This window comes from Rhamphochromis sp. 'chilingali', assembly GCF_963969265.1.
Source record: "Rhamphochromis sp. 'chilingali' genome assembly, chromosome: 7".
NCBI lineage: Eukaryota > Metazoa > Chordata > Actinopteri > Cichliformes > Cichlidae > Rhamphochromis > Rhamphochromis sp. 'chilingali'.
The window spans coordinates 40026776-40054463 of record NC_137934.1 but is presented as its reverse complement, the minus strand read 5'-3'; the positions used below and the strand labels follow the sequence as shown (position 1 = coordinate 40054463).

The window sequence follows — 27688 nt, the reverse complement described above, 5'->3', positions numbered from 1 at the left end:
CCTGCTGGACCTCAGAATAACTCCGCTGCTGATGTGCTTTTCAAAAATTCCCTCTCAACGTGGCCTCACAGAGAGCAGACTGCTCTCCTGGCAGCAGGTCGTTTCCCTCGCTAACGAGGTGAGTGAGGAGGAGAAATGAGGAGAGAGAGACACACATTCACAGAGAGATGGAGTAATATGTCAAGAGGAGAAAGAGGAGAGGAGGAGAAACGGGCACAGATACGTGATGAGATGAAGAAGAGAGAGAATGAGGTAGAAGAGGCATTCAATGATTCGTGGACTCGCTCGGGTGATATCTGAGGCCCCTCTGTTATACAGACATGCACAAATATATACACTGACAGTGTTAAACACATGCATGAAAACCCAAGTGAAAATAGGTCTGCAAAAATGCATTCAAGTTTGACTTTTCCTCTTGTCCTTAGGAGAGGTGAAGCCAGTAGCTCTGAACGTTTGTGTGAGTGTGAGAAATGAAAGTAACGGTTTCATGGCTGTTGTGTTTTTCCCCCCGCGCAGCCCGAAGATGCGCCTGGGGACTGAGTTCTGTAGCACAAACATCTGTTTTCTCCTCTTTTTTCTCTTGTAAAAGCCATAACAAACAGCAGCCCAGCACGTCAACAGAATCTTTAATACGCTCCCCCTACGCCCGCACGCCTGATTCTACTCCTGTAACTTAACACAAATCACCTGTATCATTGTAATCTCTTACCTGATAAAAAACATCACTTTGGAGCAGGGATATGATCAGTGGAATTACATTTAGTTATTCCCGGGTTTGCTCAGCAAACACAGGAGTGGTTCTCTCCTAGAAAGAAGATACGGTCAGTTCCTCGCGGGAGATAATCTCTTTTTAGTAACTGTGACGCCTACAATCGGCACGGACACGTTTTCCTGGCACCGTGGACACTATGAGGAGGTTTGCTGGTAAAATGAGATATAACTGTTTGAAAGAGAGTGACACCTTCCCATACAGAATGATTGATGGTACCAAATTAAAACAAGCTCCAGTGCTTTAGCAAAGGTACTATAATCCTTCGTTGACAAAATGATAGACTAGACCATCAGTGTTTTAGGGACTTTATGACGAATTTGAGATAATGATTTTTTCTTCCTTTGGAAATTTTGCAGCCTTTTGAAAATCTTGTTATAAGTTTTTATTCCACCAAACTATGTTTCAAAAAGTTCTGACAGGTGCTCAGTGATCAATCATCAGTTCCTTCTGCTTTCTTTAAAACGTCATACGAGCCCGAAGATGCAGAAAACTAGAAATGATATATTCTTCTAACCATATTGCAAAGCATAGTGTCAGTTTCAGCATTAATTCTTTTCCTTACAGTTAAAAAAAATAAGTAGAAAACTGACTAAATTCCACACCAAGTTACAACAGTTGATGGCATAATCACATGGCTTTCATCCAGAGGAGACTTTGCCTTCATCTTCATCAGGGCAGTCACGGAAGTCTAAAGACCTGCTGGGTTTCAGGCAGAAAGATCAATTGCTAAAATGCTAACGACACCATTTAACCCCCATGCATTTCACTGTTGCTTAGTGCACTATACTGTGCTGCAACAAAAGTCTCCATGCTAACAGAATTCTAGAGTTGCCCTTATTTATTTGGATGAAGCATTTTTTCTGCAAACACTGACCAACTACCCACTTAGCACCAGTGAAAATTTGACGAGTGTCCTGCAAATCAGAAATGGAGAATGTAGACTTTTAAAGTAAAAATGTGCACCTTTTGGAAGATGCTGCATTCAGCAGTGAGGCACAGCGTTGGTGCCCTAGTGCAACAACACTAGTAGGGCACACTTGGCTATGGTCTCACATGATACCCTGCACTAAAATCTGTGCACAGTGCATTGAAATGTGATGCTCAAACAGTGTTTCTCCTTAACTATGGTGGCAAAATGGAAGAAAAACTAATGATGCATCTAAACTTAAGCTTTCACTCCATCACAGAGACAGAAACAACAGATCCAGGTGTAACAATGAAATAAAACACAACCTTCTGAGCAATGACGCCGTCTCATTCTTTGCCTTTGAATCAAGGGAGCAGGTGGTTGGTTGACACGGGTCCTGAAACTCGTTCCATCTGTTTGCTTCTCATCCACACACATTTACTCTGTCTGGCTTCCACTGACACTCCAGTGCATACCTCCACCTCTCGTGGCTCTCATCAGCTTCCTACTCTCACTACAGCCTCTCTACAGTCTGCAAACACCATAAAATGTACTTTATTTTAATAAAACAAGCAAAATGGTTGGTTTGAGCGTTTATGTGTCAATCCAAGCATCTCACCACTTGTTATCAGTGTCTTCATGAATTTTTCTCTTTGCTTATCTATCGCTGTTAAGCTGAATCAGCACGTGCTGGTCATTAACACAAGGGTTTCTTTCGTCTTCTCCTTTACTCGCTCTTTATCCCTCACAGAGAGAATCCGCAGCATCAATCGTATAGCTGAGCTCATCTGTTTTAATTGAGACATCTATGTTAAGATCAACATGAATATTAAATTCCACAGGCTCCATTAATATGCTAAGGCCAGTCCAAGTGTTTTAATATTCACCATGTAAATTATTGAGCTTGTGTTCATGGGCAGTGTTGGATCATTCGTCAGAAATGTTTAGTCTCTGATCTTCAAGAAGTAATGGAATTTTAATCGCACGCACTCAAGCTGAAACAGGAGGTGATTTTCCATGATGCACTGTCGCATCTGCTTGACCAGCCGTCCCCGCATTGTTGACCTCCAAGCTGCCATTTTTAGCTTTATTAATTAGAGGGAAAGGTGGAAAACATTCATTGTGACAGATATTTCTTCCTATCTTCAGTCCTGTCTTTCTGTCTTTGAAGTTCCTAACCATGTAAGACACCCGCCCACACACATCGGCACACACCGGAAATTATTCCGAAAAATCCTCATCTGATGTTTCACTGAGCACAGACGTGTCGGCAGTGGCCGCAGCGATAAAGTTGGTGTTTTGAGTGACTGCACTCAGCAATTTATAAAAAGTTGGTTGCATGGCAGCAGCCGAGGACGTTGTCGCCTGCGGTTGCACACATGTACACAAGCGTGCAGCGTGTTGTCGAGGAAGATGGATCGGAGTACAGATTGTAAGTGACATGTTAATTTCTTCTGCATCACTCACGGCCAAGGCGTCCGCTATCAAAGTAAAGGGACACGAGCCCCAGCCATCAAGGCTTTCCTCTTCTTTTTTCCCTTGTCTTCTCATCCTGGTGCATTCCAGGCTTGATTGTGCGCAAGGAGATGTTTAATATATCTTTCTACTCACCCATCTCCCTCAAAACCATTTGATTTATCCCTTTGCTCTACATCCTATTACTGCTTTCATGTCCCGAAGGTCAAACTGCATGTTTAGCGACTGAAAGCAAGCATGGTCGGGCATCGCAATTACAAGGTTACACGTATCAGAGCATCATTAAACATTGTTAAGGAATAATGGGTCAGCATTGCGTGTCAACTTTGATGATCTCCATACATTTTCGTGAGATATTCTTAAAGTTGCAGACAGCTTCCAGAGGTCGGGCCACAAATGTGCTACCAGTGCCAAAAGTTACATAGATCAGAAAAACTCCACGTAGACCGTCATCACGAAGAAGCTTCAACACAACAGATTTCACAAGTTTACTGTATATGTTGTTTTGCAATATAACTCCCTCTCATTTTGTAGCACTTAGTTGTTCAACATGCTCTTTATCCACGATGCAGAAACAGTTTGGTCATGTTACTAAAAATGTGTTTTCTTTTGCAGTTTTTAAAATCTTGCTTTGATGTGTTTTCCTCTTTATTAGTGTTCATCTCTGACTATAAAGCAGATATTAAATGATAGAAATGAGCTCTGCTCAAATAACGCAGGGTGTTTCACCATGATTAGTTCTTCATGTGTGATTTGCATGCACTGAGGAGTGGCAGATACAAAATACACATAAATAAAATACAGCGGTCATACAGACAGGTGAAACAAAGGAAATGCAGTGCTGTGAGGTGCTTATGTACTGGACAGCAGCTCTGCTTTATTTTCTGGGTCCTTTAAATTAAACTGTGAGAATGAATTCTACAACAAACGATCAGCCAGCAGATTATTGAGGTCAGGGTAATGGTAAATGGACTTGTTCTTAGCGCTTTTCTAGTCCTTTTGAGCAATCAAAGCACTTCACACAACCTCAGTCAAGCATGCACTTTTTGCTATGCTACCATTCACACACACTCATACTCCGATGGATATCTTCCCCAAGGATATTTGGCATGTAGACTGGAGCAGCCAGGGATCGAACTCATCGATTTTATCATGTAGAATTTAGACTGACCGAGTTCTGATTTACACCCGGTAATAAAAAGAAAGGTCCTGTGTTTAGTGCAATGCTCAACTCCAGTGTTCAGTGTTGTTAATGTAAAACTGGAGAACTAGAAGGTTTGCGACACCTGTTGGATGCTGTAAGACAAAGCATGATGTCTCTGTTTTCTCTTGTGTGTGTATGCAGGCAACCCTGGTACTACGGCTGGGGCTTCAACCTGCCGCGAGGTCAAGCTCTGCTGGATAAGTGGAACCAGATCCCAGACAACACAGACATTCTGGTCACACACTGCCCTCCACTGGGTGAGACACATATTACAACTGACACACACACACACACACATGTGCATAGATATTCAATTTGAAACACTGTTACTGACATACATTTTTAGTTGCAATTATTTGGTAGTGGAATCATTTTTTTTGTCAAATTTACATGTTTCAGATCATCAAATACATTTTTACATCTTATAGATATTTTACATCTATAAGGATAACACAGGTACAATATGAAGTTATTAAATGATGACTGTGAAAAGCTGCTGCATAGCCCAAGTGCCCTTGAGCATCAGTTTAAGGACTGATGGCCTGGCGTTCTCTGTCTGAATTTCCCTGGTAGAAGTTATGCAAGCACAATTCAGAGTTTCACCAATTACAGCAAGTCGTCGATGCAGCCCCAGACCACCATCATCACCACCTTGTTTTGGGTTTGTTGTACTTTTTGTCTCGTCAGTCAACCTGTTAGGATACTTGTTCATGTTGCAGCAGTGCAGCACGGGCAGCAAGAGTGAGCTACGTGAATGTCTATAGGAAGTTTATATTCAAGACATAAAGACAAGGTGTGAGTGTTTATGTCTGTTTTGTGTCTGCCGTACAGATCAAATTCATCTTCAGTGACTACAAGTCAAAGGTTCAAATCCACACTTGTTTACATTCAGTTATCTTGTAGCTTAACTGTTACTTTTTTCTTTTGTTGCTTGTGTAAATTAAAGGTTCAGTTTAATACAGTACATGTTTAAATCCTCATTGCAGTCGATCTGGCTTGTGTAAATAGACATGGACACTAGAGTAAATCCAGCAGAAAACATATTTTAATTAGCCGAAGTTAACCTGTCTACTTCATTTGAGCAGCCCTCCCTTAAATACATATGCAACGAGGAGAGAGGTGCACTCAGAACACTGAGACAAAGCACACACAGATGGTTCGATAAATACACCACATGTGTTTGGAACAGAATGCGTCACATCTGTGCGTGGAGAGACTCACAAAAACTCACCTAATCTTTTATTTATTTTTCCATTTATTGTTAACTTTCAGTTCAAAAGAGAGGAGGAACCAAACACGGCATAATCTCGGCTTGTTGGAAGGAGAAAAACTGAGCTTTGCTGTGTGAAATTTCATAAATTAGGGAGGCCAAGAAAACATGAGGAGGAGGCTGAGAGAGATAGCATGGAACCAGAAAAACATACAAAAATTTGAAATTTAGGTGGAAAACACAACTGATGACTGAAATCGTGGAGAACAAGACTAGACTATGTCATCATGTCAGTTCAGAGGCCACGCCCTTTGTAAGCCAGCCCATATGGAAAAGAAATAGAAAAAACTTGCATCAGATTTGGCTTGCTTCATATAGTGAATCATAGAAGGCTTCTATGATTCACTCATGAAAGTGGCCACTTTCTCATTACTTTCATATATTGTTCCAGTAAGTATCCAAAACATACAAGTTTCATTATATAATTTTTCAAGGGATCTTATATCTGTTTTCACTCTTGTATGCTTTTCATACAAGTTTCACACAAGACAGATACAAACTTTATAAGATTTATATATATCTTTTCCGTATGGGAGGGGCCGTTTCATGGAGCAACATGTTTTGTTTACAGGGGCGGAGCCATAAGCATCTATCTATCTGTGCTTTTTACTTGATGTTGATACGATCGTCTCAGACTGAAAGAAGGCTAGGTAAACTGACTGACTAAGCTACATACTTTCAGCCTCCACAGATCTATTTTGCGCATGTGTTTGTGCTGCATTGGTTATAGATTTGTAGATGTGGAGCGGCAGGTTTCTGCCCGCTTTCTCCGATTATTCTGGTCAGCTCAGATCACTCACACTTACAAACCTTCTATTATTATTGATTAAAAAGTATTTACTATATTAGCTATTACTCAGTAATTTCAAAAGATATTAGAGGTCACAATAAATCTATACACAGAATATTGGCACGGTAACTAAAATTTAAATTTAAATTTAAAAAAAAAGAAGAAAAATAAACCAATAATTGAAAATAATAAACAAAGTTCGGGGCTTCTGAACTACACTACAAGTATGAGTTACTGTCCAAGCCCAACTCTGTGTCCTGAAGCTGATATTTCTGAAAAAAAAGTTGGCGACACACACGTGGATGCTATGAAGCTGTATGTATCAAAAAGCAGCAAACAAAACTTCAGCTTCTGGTGACATTTTGACAAATCAGGCTGCATTTACTGACGAGTCTATTTATGAGCCTCTCGTTCAGCTCCATCAGAATAAAAACACAGCAGTGCCCTTTGTTGTTTGGGGGTTTTTGCATTGAGAAACTGAAATGGACTCAGTCTCAGTGCTCTTGTGTCAGACCTCAGCTGCCTGTAAGTGTTCACAGAGCAGTTGAAGCAGACATCATTGCACACAGTCACAGTTATTTTGGGCGTGCTGCAGTCTGCAGCCACTGTTTTCCATAATGTGACTATGACATTACAGGAAGGCCTGTGTGCCTCTGACAAATCAAACTCATACAGTGTATTTGAAGCTGAAATGTGGAACAAGTCGGGTATTAAGATTAAGAAAGCTAACTGTGCTTTTTTCTTTTTTTCATAAACGAGCAGCTTTGAGCTTTTCTGTGAGCAGCGAGAAAGCGTGTCACATGCTCGACGCATGAAATTTGACCGCGGTAGTCCTTGTAGAGACACTACAGAAAACCATACAGTCTGTATATGCAGACATTTATCCACAGCTTTTGTAGACGTGCACACACGCACAGCTTGAGCATGCTCTGTCAATGGTTCATTTACCTTTCAAATGAAAGAGTGGTGGAAAGGGCCCCGATGAATCATTGTTGGATTGAGTGGATGCATAAAAGGTGAAAGTAATCACAGCGATGACTCACACAGATCAGTCAGCTCATCTTGCGCTGCCTGAGAGCACACTTTACCTGTACAGGAGATCATTAGCCTTCTTAGTAATCACTTTTCAGCTCATACACACTTGTTTTCATCCTCTTACACACCAGTGTTGCAGCAGTCTGAATAAACACAGATGCTAGCTCACAAGCTGACTGACATCCTGTGCAAGCATCACAAATATGGCTAAACACACACTCCTTTCTCTCCTGCACACACACTTTCACACCTCATCTCCTGCTGCAGCTGTGGTGTTCAGATGAGTGTGTGTGATTGATTTCCTTGTCTGCGTCTCGGCTGCGAACACGGCCATTTATTTTCCATTCAGCTTAGCCAAGTGTCTCCAGCTATCTGCTCATAAGCCACAGGCATATGGAGCAGCTACAGCAGGCTACTAATGCATGACACACACACACACACACACACACACACACACACACACACACACACACACACACACACACACACACACACACACACACACATACTCGGAGCAAGACTTGGAGGGAATGACATGAAAAAAAAAGTAGTATGGAAAAAGGGAAAGGAACACAAACGCGGACACTACAGTATTTTCTAATTGTTTTTAATAAGACGAAGTAAAACACAACAGATGAGAAGGTGAAGCAAAAAGGAGCAGGAGCAAGACATAATTTCGCACTGCGGCAAAAGCAAACGTCTTTTATGAGGCGCGATAAAGCTGCAGATCGGCGGCTAGAGAGGAAAAATATGGCCCCTTCATCTGGCTGTGAGGAAGAAGTTAACAGCAGAGAGAACAAGGGAGAAAGTGAGACAAAAAGAGGAAAACAGGCTCAATGCCCAAAGCAGCAGCTGCTTCGAAACAAGGAGCACATTAGAGTGAAATACCCCGAGACACAAAAAGCCCTCGTAACTTCTCACTTTACTTCCACCATCTCCCAAGGCTTGTAAAAATATACTTACACTTTTAAGGCATTTTATGCCTAAACCCATCCTAAACGTGTGTGTGTGTGTGTGTGTGTGTGTGTGTGTGTGTGTGTGTGTGTGTGTGTGTGTGTGTGTGTGTGTGTGTGTGTGTGTGTGTGTGTGTTTTACAGGTGGAGAGATTTAGAGGGTAAAGAAGTTGGTCTGTATCACTTTACAACCATGACTGATTCACTGCCAGCTTAGTACACAGATGTCGTTATTCCTCTGCTGAGCACAAGCGGGTCCATTAATTCTGCTGTGAGCAGTTTGCTGGGGAATATAAAAATGTATAAAGGCTGTCTTTCTTTCTCTTTGTTTTAAAAGCAAACAGATCAGCAGCACCTCTGATGTAGTATCGGGGCTTTCATTGTGGGAAAAGTCCTCCCATTATACAATTAAACTTATAGCATTGAGTGGCCTGAAGCCCCAAAACATCATTTCCAGCTGGAGCTTAATCAATAAGAAAAACCAGGACATTTAAATTTGTTTGCCTGAAGCTTGAAGTGTTACCCGCAACGACTTCAGACCCTTAGATTCTTAAAAATATCAATTCAATTTGATTTATTCAGCACCAAATCACAGCAACAGTCGCCTCAAGGTGCTTTATATTGTAAGGTCGACCCCACAATAACACATACTTAAAGATTACTGTCATATGTTTGGAACATATGCACTGATTCTTTTATAGCGCTTTTCTGCTCTCCCAGAGCACTCAAAGCTCTTTATACAACATGCCACATTCACACACATTCACACTCCGATGGATGCATCAGAGAGCAGCTCAGGGTTAATATCCTCCCCAAGGACACTGCTAACCTTCCCATCAGTAGATGACCCGGTCTACGTCCTGAGCTAGCACCCCGACTACACCCTGAAAGCTGTGTGTGCTGTTTCAACTTGATAATTCAAGTCTCACTGCAGGCACGGATAAAATCCCCCAAAAAGTTGTGTCTGTGGAAATTTTGTTTTTTGTCTGTTTGTTTCGTTTTTGTTTTTTGCTGTTTTTTTCCATGAAAATAGTCCCTGTGTGGCTTTAAGTGGCTTCGTTAAAACTGTGTACCTTTGTTTCATTTAATATATTACTATACAAATGTCTCCCTGATTCATCCTCAGCCTCGCCGCTCTCTCTGCTGCACGCAGGGAGACGCACAGCAACAGTGAGTGTGTTGGTAAGCAGGAGAGAAACATGTTCGTATGTAAAATCAAGAAGTCCTGAACAGAGAGAGACTGCAGTCTCTGCAGATACGGGGAACTGCTGGGTACAACCTGTTCAAGCTAGTCTATTTGAACTGCTTTCTGTTTCCTCCTACACTTGTTGGGAAACTTAATTTATACTTTATACTATTTATACAGATTTCTATGACGTTGTTGTCACTGCACGATTGCTCCATGTGTGTCTATAGATTTCTGCTACACACAGTGGGAAGTGACGGAGCTGTGAACACACACACACACACACACACACACACACACACACACACACACACACACACACACAGCAGAACAACTGTACTATATATCTGCTATACTGCATGAGCCTTTAGCTTGAAGATGTTTTCAAAGAACCAATGAGAAGTTGCTCACGTTGAACCTTGTTCCCTGATGAGTTAGTAGACTCTTTCATGTCATACTGAATAAAACATATTTACATTAAGGCAGATAAAAAAATTAATTTGGTAGCATTTTATATGATTTTACACTTAAAATCTGAATTCACTGATCACAATAACCATTAGTTATATTTAATAGAACTTTTATTTTCCTGCACTGAGGATGCTGTAGCCTTTAGCCTTCATCGTTGTTGCCTTTTTTGTTTTGTTCGTCCTCTTGTCTGAGCAGAGCGACAGACAGCAGGGAAGATGGAGGCGCGCAGTCCTCAGTCATTTTATTCCTCTGACGTGATGCTTTTATTGACTCAGCATCAGCAGCATCCGTCGTCGCGGAGGAGACACTAAATCATATACACTCCGTGCTTTATCCTTGTCACACATACTGTGAAGTATGCATCTGTGTGCGGCTTTGATTGATCTTTATTTTCTGTGAATGCTTTTTAAGAGTCTTTTTTCAGTGCTGTGTAATGTTGTTTGCCATTAGACAAGCAGCTTGAAAAGAAGAGCTTCTTTCTCAAGTGTGTATGCATCAAATTTCATACTATGGCATTCATAACATTTATGTCTTGAAATAAAGATAACTGTTTTATATTTTCAAAAAATGTAACTCAGCATCACCAAGCTCACATTAAATGAATTAGTGAAATGATCCAGCAAGGATCATTGCTGTGGGAGGGTGAGGATACAAGTACTGAATGAGTTTCCGATGTTAGGGAGTATTGAACTACATAATTAAACCAGAAAATACAATTTCCAGTATCTTTCTGGTAGTTTGACTGCACACATATGCACTCAAAAAAATAACTCTTTAAATGAACATAAAAAAATCATGGAAAGAATTTCCACGTGATTAAATTGCTTTATTTTAGCATTATGCAATTCTGTTACTCCAACTTAATGCACTCAAGTTGGACCAACTTAATTAAAGATTGATGAATCAACGTATTTACTGCATTTTGATCCAATATATTTTAATAGTGTTGATCCAACTTAAAGAGTTTTGTTCCAACTCAATTCAGTAGGTTTTCTCCAACTAATTTACTAAATTTGGTCCCAGCTTAAGTTAATTGAGTTGAACCAACTCATACAAATTAAGTTATTCCAACACAAGTCTTTAATGCTAATAGAAAGCAATTTAATCACGTGGAAATTCTTTCCATGATTATTTTAAGTTAATTTAAAGAGTAATTTTTTGGAGCATTTAACAAAGTCTAGAGTCTGGTTAACATCACTATTTCACTATTACATCTAAAAGGTAAATAAAAATTTGTCATACACATCTTTTTGTTTTCTCCAATTTATTGAATTTATAGCAAATTTCACATAATGTATAAAGAATACATGAAATGCAAGTACAAGTTAAGTAGTGGCCAAAGTGGAAAGTTAACCTGTTAAAACAATTTTTTAACAACAATGAATGGCTGAATCAGGTGATTTTCCGATGACTAATACAACTACTTTGAAGGTCAACAGATGCACTTTCAAAAAAGAAAATATCTGCAATTATTTTAGGTTCATGGTCCAGATACATGGTGTAGCTGTTGTAATGGAAACATTTCTCAACGAGAAAATAGTGTTTTGAGAACCTGTACTTTGTGTGCTGTTGGATAGTTCGTGTGCATCTAATTCCATAAGAATCTTCTGCAGGACCTCAAAGGTGTACCTGAGTTCCAGAGGGTAGCTCAGGTTCAGTGAATAGACCAGACCAAGCAACATTGTCACTGCAAAAACTACATTGCCCAACTCACCCATCACTTCCACCCCCTCTAGAACAATCACAACATCCTGAGGGTCATCGCCAGGCTCCGCACCCTCTGACCGAATGACACAGATTCCAAAGACTGTCTCTGCTATGGCAGTGGCGATGCTTGTTATCAACTTCCTGTGACAATAAAACAAACAAAAAAAAGATAATGATTTCTCACTAATGTCCATTGCAAACAGTTTTAAAAGTAAATATCTGTTTTACATTAATGTAAAATACCTAAAAGCTTTACTCATTCAAGCTTTATAATAATGTAAATGTAATCAAAAATGACTGCCCGATATTTTTCCTGACTCAAGAGAAGTTCATTCAATACCTCAACAATGTCTTTCAAAATCTTGAGTTGTGATAGGGGTGACTGTGGCACAGGAGGTAGAGCAAGTTGTCTACTGGTTTAATCCCTGGCTTCTCTAATCTGATACTAAAACTATCAATGGGTAACATACTGAACCCCAAGTTGCTCCTGATACATCCATTGAAGTGTAAATGTTACATAAAAATCTTGTATGAATGTGTGTATGAATGAGGTTATTATAATGATATTATAATAATGATAGTATAAAACACTCAAGAATGGTGTGTGTAGTATCCAGTGAGAAACTTAAAGCTCTTACTTTTCCTATTTTAAAAGGTATTTTTTACAGCCACCGGTAATTTATAGGAAAACCCCATCCCCTGAAACTCTTTTATGTAGTTCAAGCTTATCTTTGATCATCTCCTTAGTTAAGGATACAGGCAAGTTAACATACCAGGTAATTCTTCACCAGCTTCTCAGGATCTTCATTCAGGTACACGCAAAGACCTTTGGCGATGTATTCTCTTCTGATTTCAACAGCATCAGTCTTTATACACAGAGGGGGAAAAAAAACAAATATATACGGAAATCCATCTCAACGACCTAGCAGTGGGATTAAAGAACTTTTAGTTGAATTACCAGGAATTTGTGAGAAATACAGAGGCTATTGTTTTACAGTCTTAATCTTTTCAAATAGTATTTATGCATTTTAGACAAGTCTGTCATTTTAATATTGTTTTGTAATTTGTGTATTAATTTAATCATGCCATACCCCCAATTCAAGAAAGTTTAGATGATGTGTACATAAAATCAGAATGCAATGTTTTCTTGGTCTCAAAACTATATGTCTCTTACAAATGAATATATTACATTTTTAACATGGGAATGTGATAATTTTTAAGAAAAATATTAGCTCACCATGAATTTGATGAACTGGCCTGCCAGCTCTCCAGACCTTTCACCACCTGATAAGATTAAACATTTATTATCTTTACAGGAGGGAACTGCAAGTCTCCAAGTTTATTAAGTAGAAAAATATTTAATTTCAAAAAAATTAAAAAACAGGAAAACATATCTGTTCATGTTTTGTCTTTCCTCCTCAGTGTACTAAAAACACATAAATTGTTAAATAAACCACTGTCCATCAGTTGCAACTTACAAACTTACAAATTTCAACAACCCACACGTAAAATGTAAATTTATCACAACAGTCTCTGTGGTAGAGCCAAACTAGCTTATGTGCAGAGGTTAAGTTATAAACAATATCTATATTTGGAGTAGCTAAGTCTTTCATATTAGGCTATCATGCTAGCATGACATTGTGCTATATTCTTGCACTAACGTGTTAGCTAGCTAGAATGGCATAAACAAACAGATATTTTTTTTAAAAAAAAAACAAAAAAACAAATGTGAATAAATAGAACTGAAAAGAATCGACAAACTAATGATACCTTTGTGCAAAAAGTATTTTCATCAAGATGGATGAAGATAGATTCACTCTTACCTTTCCAAGATGACCGTGAAGCAAACCATGTGCTTTCCTGCCTCTTGTTGTTTAGAATCTCACGTGATCTTGTGATATCGCGAGTCTTTAAGGCAGCTAACCACTCTTGTTAGATTTTATCATGTCATATCAACAAGAATAAATTTAAGAGGCGCTAAGTTGGTAAATTTCTTGTAGATCTTATATGATTTTATTACGTTCACTTTAGAAACATAAATTCATTGTGTTCAAATTACATGTTAGTCTTGTAAATGCAATAACCACCAAATTTCACTTTTTTGAGTGTGTGTATAGTGATTTCCTTCCATTTTTTTTTCTTTTTGATTGCAATTAGTTATTTACACAAATAAAAAACTGCAATAAAACAAAGATTTTTATTGCATGTCTACAACTGCACTGAATGAAAAAAGCTGTCAGAATCAGCCCCGCTGTGAAGGCATTCCCATGTTGTTCAGTGCTCACACAGTACCGTCATCATGTTGGATTAACCTCCAGAACAAAAACCAATTGGTGTGATTTTTAAATGTTCAGAGATGTTGTTGGTAGAAAAGTAAAAGTTACGTGACTCCTGGCTCAGCTGGTTAACCAGAAAGATTAATCTTTCTCATTTTTCAACTTCTATCACCTCAGTGTCTCCTCTTCTGTTGGAGGGGTTTAAATACACCCCACTGTAGAACAGCTGACACCCCAGCTCTTGCATAAAGGTAGTGGATGGAAATGGGCATCATTTTCTTATAAGATAAGATAAGATAAGATAACCTTTATTAGTCCCACACGTGGGAAATTTGTTTTGTCACAGCAGGAAGTGGACAGTGCAAAAGTTATGAGGCAAAAATTAGAATACAATAAGAATAAATACAGTACACAGCTGTACAGAATAGAATAAAATAAAATACTATATACAGTAGAATAAAATAAAATAAATATACAATAAGATAAAAATAGAATACAAATACAAATACTATATACAACTGAGTAAAAATACAACGATGACAGAAAGGATTATTGCACTTAGTGTTATTGCACATGTGTGGATGTGTGTGTTTGTTCAGTTAAAGTCTTTATTATGGAGTCTGACAGCAGTGGGGAGGAAAGACCTGCGAAATCTCTCCGTCCCACACCGTGGGTGCCGCAGTCTCCCACTGAAGGAGCTGCTCAGTGCTGTCACAGTCTGCTGCATGGGGTGGGAGATGTTGTCCATCAGGGATGACAGCTTAGCCGCCGTTCTCCTGTCACTCACCACCTCCACTGGGTCCAGAGGGCATCCTAGAACAGAGCTGGCCCTTCGGATCACCCTGTTCAGTCTCTTCCTGTCCCCAGCAGAGATGCTGCCGCCCCAGCAGACCACGCCATAAAAGATAGCAGAAGCCACCACAGAGTCATAGAATTTCTTCAGGAGTGGGCCCTCCACTCCAAACGACCTGAGTCTCCGCAGCAGGTACAGCCTGCTCTGCCCTTTTCTGTAGAGGGCGTCTGAGTTATGAGTCCAGTCCAGTCTATTGTTCAGATGAACACCAAGGTACCTGTAGCTGTCCACAGCCTCAATGTCCATACCTTGGATGTTCAGTGGTTGCAGTGGAGAATGCTTGTGCCTGCGGAAGTCTACCACCAGTTCCTTGGTTTTACTGGCGTTGATCTGGAGGTAGTTCAGCTGGCACCAGTCCACAAAGTCTTGGGTCAGACCTCTGTACTCCTTGTCGTCCCCATCAGTGATGAGGCCGACTATTGCAGAGTCATCAGAGAACTTCTGCAGGAAGCACTGGGTGGAATTGTGGGAGAAGTCTGCAGTGTAGATGGTGAAGAGGAACGGAGCCAGAACCGTTCCCTGTGGGGCCCCGTACTGCAGACGACCCTGTCCGACACACAGCCCTGAGTCCTCACATACTGTGGTCGGTCGGTGAGGTAGTCCAGGATCCAGGTAGTGAGGTGATGGTCCACTCCAGAGTTCACCAGCTTGTCCTTTAGAACCGAGGGAAGAATGGTGTTGAAGGCACTGGAGAAATCAAAGAACATGATTCTCACAGTGCTTCCAGCGGTCTCCAGGTGAGCGAGGGAACGATGTAGGAGGTGAATGACGGCATCATCCGCTCCAATGCCAGGCTGGTAGGCAAACTGAAGTGGGTCCAGTGATGAGCTTATTAGGCGCCAAAGCTGAGCCAGGACCAACCGCTCCAGGGTCTTCATCAGGTGGGATGTCAGAGCCACCGGCCTGTAGCTGTTGAGGTCCTTGGGGCGTGAAACTAACTGACCAAATAAAATAAAAAAACTGCATTACTTTGCAGATTTTTTTCCACAAACCTTCATAAGCTTTGTGAGCATGGCAGCGTATCTGATTCACGTCTCTGTGTGCAGGTTTCCTGGACTGGGTTCCCAAGAAGATGCAGCGTGTTGGGTGCATGGAGCTGCTCAACACAGTCCAGAGGAGAGTTCAGCCCAAATTACATGTTTTCGGCCACATTCATGAAGGTACGACTAATTACACTGCTGTCGAATACTTTATGTTTAATGCAGTAATGAACGCTACAATTAAATGGACGTTGATATTTAAATTATGTGTATTCAATAATTTAAAGGTAATATAAAATATAAAATGAATCACCCACAAGTTTGTGGGGATAGGTTAATTGATTAATCTAAATTGCCCATAGGTGTGAATCTGTGAGTGAATGTGAGTGTGAATGGTTGCCCGTCTCTGTGTTGGCCCTGCGACAGACTGGCGACCTGTCCAGGGTGGACCCCGCCTCTCGCCCTGTGACAGCTAGGATAGGCTCCAGCGCCCCCCACGACCCTGAAAAGGATAAGCGGAAGCGAATGGATGGAAAATGAATCACTTTGAATGAAAAATCAGATCTGAGAGGACTCTGAATGTTATATTCTTTAGACCAGCGCAGGCTGTTCACAAATTACAGACCAAACAGCTTACAAGCACTTAGTTCTGCCCCTCAGTAGGCTTCTGGTAGCTAACTAATAATAATAATAGTAAGCAGCCTTTAAGGAACAGCTTAAACAAGTTTTTTTGTTGCATCACGTAACCTGTGTGGCTGCAACATTACTCTGCTATCATTGTAGAATAGAGAGAAAACCAAACATCAACAATTTAGAATTTAATTTTATGCACAAATATGTTTAAATATATTTCCACTGATAATTTTACTTTGAATTATTAGACTTGAAAACAGAATTTTAAAGGTAAATTTATGAATTACATTTACAAGTTGGACAAAGGTTGATTCAGCCTGAACCACAGCAGACAGAAAACTGCTGTTTAGGTCTGTAGCTGCGATATAAAGTGCTTCGAGGTGCCTGTTGATGTGATTTGGTGCTAAATCGAGAAAACTGAAATGAGGTGACTCAAATCAGAATTCTGACACATGCAAACTCACATATAATGTGAGGAATTTCTGTTTAGGGAAAAAGAAGTACGCTAATTAGTACAAGGCTTTTTTTACTAAGCATCTAATGATGCCGTGCAACTGTTGTATCAGTGGTTCCATAGGGTTTTATTTCAACTAATCACATGTTAACATATAAAGGTAGTGCAAATCTGTGAAAATCCATCAACCTTAAAATGCTAATTAAATGATTAAACTAACACAAAACACTTTTGTTTTAAAAAACATAGAATGGCTGAGCGGCCACATCTCTATCAGCATTTCATACAGGCCAGCAGGGCCAAAGAGGCCCACTCCCAGCGTTGAGGGTGGCTTTTAATTTAGGGTTATCAGGTCAGCACTGAACCCCTGGAGCACGAGTCCCACATCAGAGAGAACCAGATTAGAAACTAGATCAGATTTTATAAGAGGAGAAATGGGTTGAAAGCAGTGCTCTTCATTAATGTGAGGCCTCACAGAGAGGCAGAAATGATCCTCAGCGTGTTTTGTATTCATGTATTCCAAATGTGAAAGGAGCAGCACAGAAATGCAAAGCAATGTTCCAAGAGATGGTGAAAATGACACGTTCACGGCACAACGTTAAAATGTAGTGCTTTTTAAGAGATGGCAGTTAACTTATGCTTGAAAAACTGTAACACTTTAATGTCTGCCATTTGGAAGGCATGCACTTTTGAAGCAGACGTGTAGTGGAGTTAGTGTCACACTCTGCATATATTTTCACAAACTAGAATCTCAGGTTTTCAGAACACATGAGCCTTTCTAGCTTCCAGTTTTGCAGCTGTTTCTTCAGTTCAGATCTGCAGTATCTCTTATTTGTCCCTTGAACCGCCGCAGTTACGATTCTTCCTGTGGTGCACTCTCAGACTTTTGTTTCCCTGGAGTATATTTACAACGCTTCCAAGTCTCTTCCATTTGGGGAGTCAAACTGCTCCACCCCAAATGTCTGCATCGTTGTTTTTTTTTATAAAATAGTTAGTATCGTCCCTTTTTTCTGTTTTACAAAAAGTGAAAGGAGCATATATTTATACCAGTAACTGTTGAGTCACTGATTTAAATTCTTCTTTTTGTCCTTTTTCCCCACGGTTGAATGAAAAATGTAGACAAGTTTAATCAGTGTCATAAAGCCTAAACGTGGAGGTCTGATTAATAACCAAATGAATAACTAAAACCAAAGTTACATATGAATAATCAGGACAGCTGAAGGATTTGAAGGTTCTGAGTTGTGTGGTGCACACAGAGGTCCATTTGGGTCCCCTTTGGGGTCCATTTTGATCCCTGTTAATATAATATTCACTGTTATGCTGATGACATCCAAACTTACATCCGTATGAAACTGTCTCTGTCCCCCTGCTCCCTTGGTTTAACTGTCTACATGAAAGACTGGTTAACACAATTGTCTAACCCTAAATGAAAGCAAGACAGAAACTATTGGATTTGGAAGCTGTAACTACTCTTTGGACAAGTTAACTGACACCCTTGGTGGAACCCTTGGTCCCCTTGCTTATCATTACTCCCATACTGTTAGAAATCTTAGTTTTTAGTGTCTACAGTTGTAAACATCTGCCAACTTTTTCATTAGTAGTTTGGACTATTGCTGTTCTCTCTAGCTTAGTCTTTAACACTCTCCATTGCTTGCTTGGCAACAGGTATTAGAAGATATAACCACATCACTCCAGTTTTAGCAAATTTAAACCAGCTGAAGTCTAATCTTGAAAGTAGAGATAGTGTCCGTCTCCTGAATCCAAACTGGAATCTGGTTCCACAGAAGAGGGGCCTGAAAACTGAAGGCTCTGCCTCCCATTCTACTTTTAAATACTCTAGGAACAACAAGTAGGCCTGCAGAGCGAGAGCGAAGTGCTCTAATAGGGTGATATGGTACTACAAGGTCATTAAGATAAGATGGGGCCTGATTATTTAAGACCTTGTATGTGAGGAGCAGGATTTTGAATCCTGGATTTAACAGGAAGCCAAAACAGGAGAAATCTGCTCTCTCTTTCTAGTCCCTGTCAGGACTCTTGCTGCAGCATTTTGGATCAGCTGAAGGCTTTTCAGGGAGTTATATAACCCAAAAATAGTACTGAGATCATATAGGCAGATCCTCTTACTACAGCTTCCAGAGTCTAAGGGCCCGATCCAAAGAGGGGATCAGGGTCTTAGACTCTGGAATAAACTGTAACCTCTATTTGTTTTGAATGTCTTATTTTATTTATATTTATTTTCTTTTTGGCCAACCTTTCCAATGCCCTATAGAAATCAAATTGACACTGACATTTTTAAAACTCCTCAGGTTATGGCATGATGACAGATGGCACAACGACTTTCATCAATGCCTCAGCCTGCACCGTGAACTTCCTTCCCATGAACCCACCCATTGTCTTTGACCTGCCCAATCCCAGGACTACGTGACTACAGGAATCTCATCTGCAAACCCCTACCATCAGTAAGGAGAAAGAAATGAAGAGAGGTAGGTGAGGCAGCAGGCAGAAAGGACCAAATCCTGTAAATATTGCACAGATGTGTGTTTATCATGTGCAGCACACGTCCGGAGAATCTGATCGTGAAGCTGACCGAGTGAGGGAAGGAGGACGCTCCCTCACACTGTTGTGTTCTGTCATATGCCATCATTTCTTCATCTCAGCATGGACTTTAAAAGAGAAGAGACAAGGGTTAATGGAAGGACAGTAAAATGCAAACGAACTGACGATTCTTCAAATCCTCTTTTACTGCACTGACAATCTGATGCTGCTCTCAGAAATGCAAAAGACCAATGCCTCGTCTAAGGGACGGTTTTAGCTGAACCACGGCTACACAGCACTAACGGGACATTTGTTTGGGGGATTTTCACCAAGCTTTTCATACTTTTGAACATCAGTTTCCATCTTTTTACAAATTTCCTCCCACTAAGAACTTTTACTACTGCCCTTATCTTCCTTGTTTGATCCCATCCTCAGGCCTGGAGCATGCTGGAGTGTTCTTTTTTTCTTTCTTTTCACCAGCATGTCTGTGCTTGAGAAATCAAAGTGAGTGTATGGGGGCACAAGAGGTCTAGATGTCTGACGTGATTCCCTTTTGCCTCATTTGAAACTCTCAGTAAGCCTCTTAACCACTAAAGGCAGAGTCCCATTCCTGCTTCCACGTAGTTCCCATGTTGCTCCTCCACCTCCTTTTCCCTCCTCTCCATGCTTCATGCTATGAATGACTCGGTTGCTTTTTAGCCCTTGGCTGGAACGTCTGGCTCACGGACTTGCAAAGGAGACCAGGTAACATGCAACGTAAAGGTGCTATAAGCTAATCTGAACAGTCATGTCACCAGACCTGGGAGGAGTAGGATGCTTCCTCATGTTATGTTAATTATGGAAGATATGGATCTTCAACTTTTCAAGAGAAGCAAAGCTGTAACTAACTGATCAATGTAAATGTTCTTTGTCAATGTAAAGAAAAAAACTTGAATTTTTCTTCTTGAAGATTACCAAGTGTTGCTATGCTTTTCAAAAAAAATGTGTCAAGAAATTTGTGGTTGTTACATTTTATTTGGTTTGTTTAGTAATGTAATGTAACGCTTATTATAGTATTTTCTTCTTTGTGAAGCTGCTCAGCCCCATTCGGTGAGTATTAACTCTTTTATGTCTCTAAGCAGTTTGTGTTACAAAAAACAGTAATTTTCTTTCGCTGCTTTATTTCTGAATGTGGCTGATCCCAGTAAGAGTCTGAATGTGCTTAGCATAACAAGAACACGTCACACTTTGATCTCCGACATTATGTATGAATGTTCCCCAGGGCTGCAGTTTACTCACGCTGTACTCTCGCTTCTTTCGACACATCAGCGTTCGTTGCAGCAGCTGACGTCTTAATGCTTCCAAATTGGCAAGACAGGAAAAGGGGTCAGAACCGCTCACCAAGGAACGCAAAAATGCGGAAAACAGTAGGAGGGCCGTTTACATGTTAGAACACAAACCTGGCACAGTTTTAGCACCTTCTCTAAAATCCACGTTTTAATTGTAATTTTTTATTTTTCATTTCCATTCATCTCAGCAGGGCAATAAGGAACTTTAAATAATTGATAAACCTACGTCCTTTTGCCATTTGATGCTGTCTATCACACTGATTATATCACTTTCATAGATTCTTAATCTTTAGTTAGTACTGCTCTTCCATCATCATTTGCTCTTGCATATTGACTAAATATGTCATATATTGGTTGACATATTTTTTGACATTGTAAAAACTTGTTTTATCTGGACCTAGCTGGACCTGTTGTCATTTAACCGGGGCCCAGCTTTTTGGTTCGGAACATGGGTACTTTTTAATAAGAAAGTTCATTTAAAACCAGAAGAACCAGTAAAATCCAGTGTAGTTGATGATAAATTGCTTTTTTTTGGTTTGTTTTCCTTGTAAAAAATAATTTACCCAAGGCAGATGCCAACTTGGATTTACATTTCATTTAATAGAGAAGTGGCAGTCCATCATCCCAGTATAGAGAAAATGTTTAAACAGCTGGTTTTTGTGGCCAACATAAATAATGTCTTTTTTCCACTAAATGCTAGAAAATGTCATAGTGTGCTGCTTTGAGCTCGCCCTCTGAACAAAACCTGTACTTACACTGCTTTGAATCACCTTAACCTATACAGCTGAACAAGAAGGAATATTTGAGTCTCTCTCTACCTGTCGCTAAATAATTAACTACTCCTACTTCACTAATTGGCTGTGTTGGCTAAGAAGAACATGAGACTGTTGTTTGTCAAAATGTTCAGACAGTACAGGACTGTGAACATCTCAAGAGGAGGATTTTCAGCCTGAAACGAGGGATACTGTAAATCGCAGCACATAATTACAGTTTGAATGTAGACAGAGGAAGTTCTGTACAAATGCAGTTTAGGTCATTTTGCCTGTGTGAAAGTCGTCAAGACTTTATAAGAAGCAGCCTCATCATTTAAAACGCAAACTTAATTAGCATCTATGAAAAGAAACGTTCCGAGAAAGGAACAAAGACAAACTATTAAAAACTAAGAGATGGGAGGAACTTTCATCTGGAAGCTTCATGCAAAGCTGTCTGTTTGGTCTGACTCTCCAGCTCCAGTCCTCATTTAGATGTCTCTCACTTTGATGCTCTTCTGCTTCAGTAGCTGTGTTATGTTTCCTGTTTTATCCAAGAATGGAAAAAAGTGCTGTACTATTTCTTGATTTATTTTCTGAGGCATGCTTAAACAAGTTAATGACTTCTGCTACTCAGACAATCTGCATATGAAGAGTTTTGTTCCAAAATGAGATATTTACCTTTTGAAACAAGGAAAGCCAGCATGGGCAGAATGACTGACAGCTGAGACTTGAAAGCAGGATAACTTGTTGACATTTCTACTTGCTGGATTTTTCTTATTCAAACAGTACTGGATGCTTAGGTGTTTGGATGAATGGATGTATAGCATTTTGGAATTAAAGTGTTCATATAGTGTTGTATTTTTGCCATTATTGCTGGGGACTTTTTTTAAACTGTACAATAAGAGAAAAAGAACCAACACCTTCTGGAGACATGTAAAGTACCTTTCTTTCTAAGCATTCTGGTTTCTTCACAGATTGAATAAAGTCTTATCTGTGACCAGTGGATCACGTTTCCTTATTTCCATCCTGTACTCTTCCCTTTTGTCTTTGCTGTACGTTTCTTGTTGTAGACAAAGAAAAAAAAATAGAAAAGAGCAGCGAGGAAACTTTTCTTGTCCCGGTTCTTTCCTTTGGTTCCAATCAAAGGTATCTTTGTCTCCTATCAATTATGGAGCTCTGAGCAGCGAGTTAATTTCCAGTCGCTAAACCCTTGCTGCTCCATCTCTGTCTTCTGTTTTGTTCCGCAGGTCTTCCACACCTCTGCACACTCTAACGAGAACCCTCTTTCAAATAATTACATTAGTAATCCCGAGGGAGAGCGGGTAATTTATTCTCGGACTGCTTTTTACTTTGCCATTAATACAACAAGCTTTCATATGCTCTATTCTTCCTCAGGCTCTCTCACCCTCCCTCTCTTTTCTCACTCTGCCTCTCCAGCCACAATGCTGAGCTCTTTTTCTCAGTTCTGATCATCCCTTTCCTATTTCCATCTGCTCATTCTCTCCTAGCTTCCTCAGATAATGATTCTCAGCACTCTATATTTCTCTGTCCTCTGTGAGTGCCCCTGCGCGCTGCTGCACTGAGATTTCCTTTGAATGAATGACAGATGTCCTCCCCATCTCCTTGTCATCCATCTCACCTCACACTTCCCATCTGATGAAAAGGCGCACCCGCTACCTCCCGTCATCTCCGCAGTTAAAAAGGTACTTTATTTGATTGGCTTTGGAACACAAATCAGTGTCAAACAGACAGTCGATGCAAGGAACACCTCTCAAATAATCAGTCCACTATAATTAATCTTTAGAGATTTTTTTATGTTTCTCAGTTCAACTCCCTCAATGGGTCTATTTGTCGTGTCAGAGGCAGATCAAATTTGGAAGTGTAAATCTGTGCTGTCTGGGCTAGATTAACTCATGCCAGGATACAGGGGCAAAAAAAGCTCGTGTTTTGATGTCATTTTCTCAATTAGCTGCACAGCATGACAATAATAGGAAATGATGCATTCAGTACAGTTTTATTTATATGCAGTTAGCGTAACACAACAGTTGATGAAAGCACTTTATATTGAAATATAAAGACCCTACAATATTAGCCTTTACATTGGAGAGAATATTGTATATATTATTGTATATATACCTTATATTGTAAGGTAGAGTCTACAATACTACATACAGAAAACCACCTATGAGCAAGCTGCAAGGGGAAGGAAAAACTCCCTTTTAACAGGAAGAAACCTCCGACAGAACCAGGCTCAGGGAGGGGCGGGGCCATCTGCTGCGACCGGTTGGTGTGAGAGAAGGAAGACAGGATAAAGACATGCTGTGAATGAAATGAACAAATCCTTGGTGACTGTGGTAAGAAAGAACTACCGTTTAACAAGGAGAGGCAGCCATCTGCCACAGTTGGGGGAGGGGCAGGAAAACTGGGAGATAAAGAAGACATAATTTAATAATATGCAGTTCAGTAAGGATAGATCCTCTGAAAGAACTAAACAGTTTTTTGAAGTACACAGTAGATATAACAGAGTGGAATCCAGCAATGGCAGAGATTATGTTCAACTGACCAGGATAAGTTGGAGCTGAGGAGGAGTCACATCACATGAAAGGTAGAATGATTGTAGCCGATATAGCCGATACCAGCAAAACTAATGGATGGCTCCCTAACCCTAACCAAAAGCTTTACCAAAAAGAAACAAAACAGAAGTTTTTAGACTGATCTAAAAGTAGAGAGGGTGTCTGTCTCCTGAATCCAAACTCAGAGCTGTTTCCACAGGAGATGAGCCTGGTGGCGTAAGGCTTGTACTTTTCTGCAGCCTGTAGTGAGAGAGTGTTGCACCTTACCTGCAAGATAATATGATATTGCATGCTCCTTAAGATGCAATCGGACCTGCCTATTTAATGCATATGAGGACAAGGATTTAAAATTTGATTCTGGATTTTACCAGAAGCCAGTGAAGAGCTAGTATGGAGAATAATGGTCTGTCTTTCCGGTCCCTGCTAGTACTGCCACTGCAGCATTCTGGATCAACTGACTTTAAGATATGATACGGCCTGATTTTTCAAGATTTTGTATGTTGCTGGATTAACAAGGTTTTAGTGAACACAAGGTCTTATGGAAGATTTTACACGATAAATATTATTCAGTCAAAACAGTGAGGGTAAAATGAATGAAAAAAATGAGCACATTTGGAATTTTGGTCAACACTTTTTAAAAATAATGTTATAATTGGTATAATGTATACAATAATGGTATACAGAGGAGTTCATGGCAACTCAACAACTGCAACTAAAACCAATAAATTGGATTTTCAGTTTTATTTATATTGCGACAAATCACGACAACAGTTGCCTGAAGGCACTTGATATTGTAAGACAAAGACCCTACAGTAATACAGAGGAAGCCCCATCAATCAGACAATGAGCAAGCACTTGGCAACAGTGGGAAGGAAAAACTCCCTTTTCACCAGAAGAAACCCTCACAAGAACCAGGCTCAGGGAGAGGCGGGGCCATTTGTTGTGGGTGAAAGGGAGGAAGACAGGACAAAAGGCACATTGTAAAACAACCAGCGATTAATAATAATTAAATGCAGAGTGGTGTAAAAACACAAGGTGAGAGGAGCAGAAATGCTCAGTGCATTATGTGAAGCCTCCAGCAGCCCAAGCCTATTGCAACCTAACTAAGGGAGGATTCCGAGTCAACTGATCCAGCCCCAATGATAACCTTTAGCAAAGGAACAACTTAAAAGAATCCAGTGTGGGTGAAATGTATACAAACTTAAGCCATGCTACCATGTTCTTTAACTGAGAAGTGGCTTTCTCCTGGCAACCCTTCCAAAAAAAGCCATTCTCTTTTTGTAATTGTACTGTAGCTTTAACATTTACAGTAACATGGTAACCGAGGATTGTGGACTTTTGCTCTTTTCGCTGTTTCTCTGAGTCTTGCTGACCTCCCACATAGCAAAACTGGCATGGCTCGGATCTGGCCCACACAATGTGCTTACACATGGCCCACATACCACAAAGAATGACGGCCCTTTGGTGGCCCAGAGGTGGCCCACACATGGGCCAGCACAAGGCCAGTTGCAAACACACTGCTGCCCCTGTGCTGGCCCAGAACAGTTTCAGCTCTGGCCCCAAATGTCAGCCTAATGTGTGCCTTAATAAAGCCATGTAAGAACAACATGTGTTGGAACATAACAGTGCAAAAGCAACATGACGAAACTCTGTTCAGACAGTGAATGGACTGATTCTTATATAGCGCTTTTCTACTGTCCCGGATTACTGAAAGTGCTCTATACAACATGCCACATTCACCCAATCACACACTTTCTCTAAACTGAGTGCTTCCTAACTACATTCATCCACAGTTACACTCTTGACACTAGATCTGGGCCAGACCTGTCTGCTATGTGGGCTTGAGATGAATTTCCAGAACATCAGCTCCTGGGAAGATGAGCAACTGTTTTGAAAGTTTTCCACTTGTGAAACATTTTCTTACTGTAGAATGGACTTCAAAATGGCCGCACAGCCTTTCCCAGATTGGAAAGGGTTATAGGGTTGGTGCCTATCAATCTCAGACTGATGACACCAACAACTGCTTCCTTAATATAATTGCTAATATCTTTCCTCCTTGCTCATTAAGATTAACACACACACCTAAATGCCCCAGACGAGCAAACTGCCAAAATGTGTGCTTTTATTAGAGGTGGCCAGACTTGATTGATGTTCAGTTTATCTAATGCATTTTATTATGAGCACCTGGCTGTTACTTTCCCTCGTAATTCCCATAGAAGTAGTATGGGGATATTTAGATTTTGCAGTTTCTGCATTAATATTTGTTCAGTAATTAATAGCACAGTGTAATATTTCATGATTTTAGTTAATCTGTACTTCAAGGGGCTAAGGAACAGGTGATTTTTATGCTGTACTGATATGTAAACCCTTAGACTTGAAAGAGGGTGTACCTTTTGACATGAATTTAGACTTTACTTTTTTCTTAAACTTTATTGACTTGAATATTTATCCTGAATATAGACTTAAAATAAAAGGCAAACTCTGTGTGGATGAGAACACAAATTAGTTAACAGAACCAACTGTTAACCAACCAACTTGATCTCCACATGGACATACTGAGAGAAAAAGAATACAAAACTATTATTATAATATTTTCAGGCCCATATAAGAGATCGGCTTGACAGAACTTAATTGAAGGACCAACTGAAAGAGCTGAGCAATCTAGATGTAGAGTAAAAGTATGTCGAGGTTGATTAGGCATTTAAGACACACAAGGGGGATAAATTTGCTCAAGAGGTCGAAACAGTGACCTGACCTTTGTCTCTCTATGCTACCCCACCAGGACACAGAGCCAACCGGAGGCAAGTAGCAGCTCCTGGACACCTGTGACTGAAGGTCAGGACAATCAGTTCCAAAGAAAGCAGCTGATCCTGGTGGTGATGGAATCAAAATAAGAGGTAGAAGAACTCCCCCGCACTGAAATGACACAGCATCTGAATGGGACAAGCTTCAAAAGCTGGAGCTGGAGACGTTTGTATTCTCTGGAGAATTTTACAGACACAGCTTTCACTATGGTGTAATTGTTCATATGATTGTTGGGTTCTTCTCTGTATGTATTATTGTAGGATCTAAAGCACCTTTGGGCAACTGTTGTGCTTTGGCACTGTGTAAATAAAATTGAATTGAACTGAAAATTTCTATTATCTAGTTAATAATTTTACCTCCTCACTACGTACGACTCTGGATACTGTAGCTCCTGTGAAAACTAAGGTCTCTAATCAGAAGTACCTGACTCCGTGGTATAATTCTCAAACACGTAGCCTAAAGCAGATGACTCGTAAGCTGGAGGGGAAATGGCGTGTCACAAATTTAGAGGATCATCATTTAGCCTGGAGAAATAGTTTGCTGCTTTATAAGAAAGCCCTCCACAAAGCCAGAACATCTTACTATTCATCACTGATTGAAGAAAATAAGAACAACCCCAGGTTTCTCTTCAGCACTGTAGCCAGGCTGACAAACAGTCAGAGCTCTTTTGAGCCAACCATCCCTTTAACGTTAACTAGTAATGACTTCATGAACTTCTTCACATATAA

At 40.2% G+C, this 27688-nt stretch overlaps 1 protein-coding gene across 1 annotated transcript in view; it reads left to right on the top strand.

Annotated features, from left to right (window-relative positions):
- The window catches only part of mpped1 (metallophosphoesterase domain containing 1), a 94623-nt gene extending 72053 nt beyond the window's left edge, over positions 1-22570 (top strand). Inside the window, exons 5-7 of the mRNA XM_080887558.1 lie at positions 4501-4616; positions 15947-16060; positions 19274-22570. Of these exons, the coding sequence (XP_080743684.1) occupies positions 4501-4616; positions 15947-16060; positions 19274-19392 (349 nt within the window). The 3' untranslated portion in view covers positions 19393-22570. The remainder of the gene's footprint in view (positions 1-4500; positions 4617-15946; positions 16061-19273) is intronic.
- The last annotated feature ends 5118 nt before the right edge of the window (positions 22571-27688 follow it).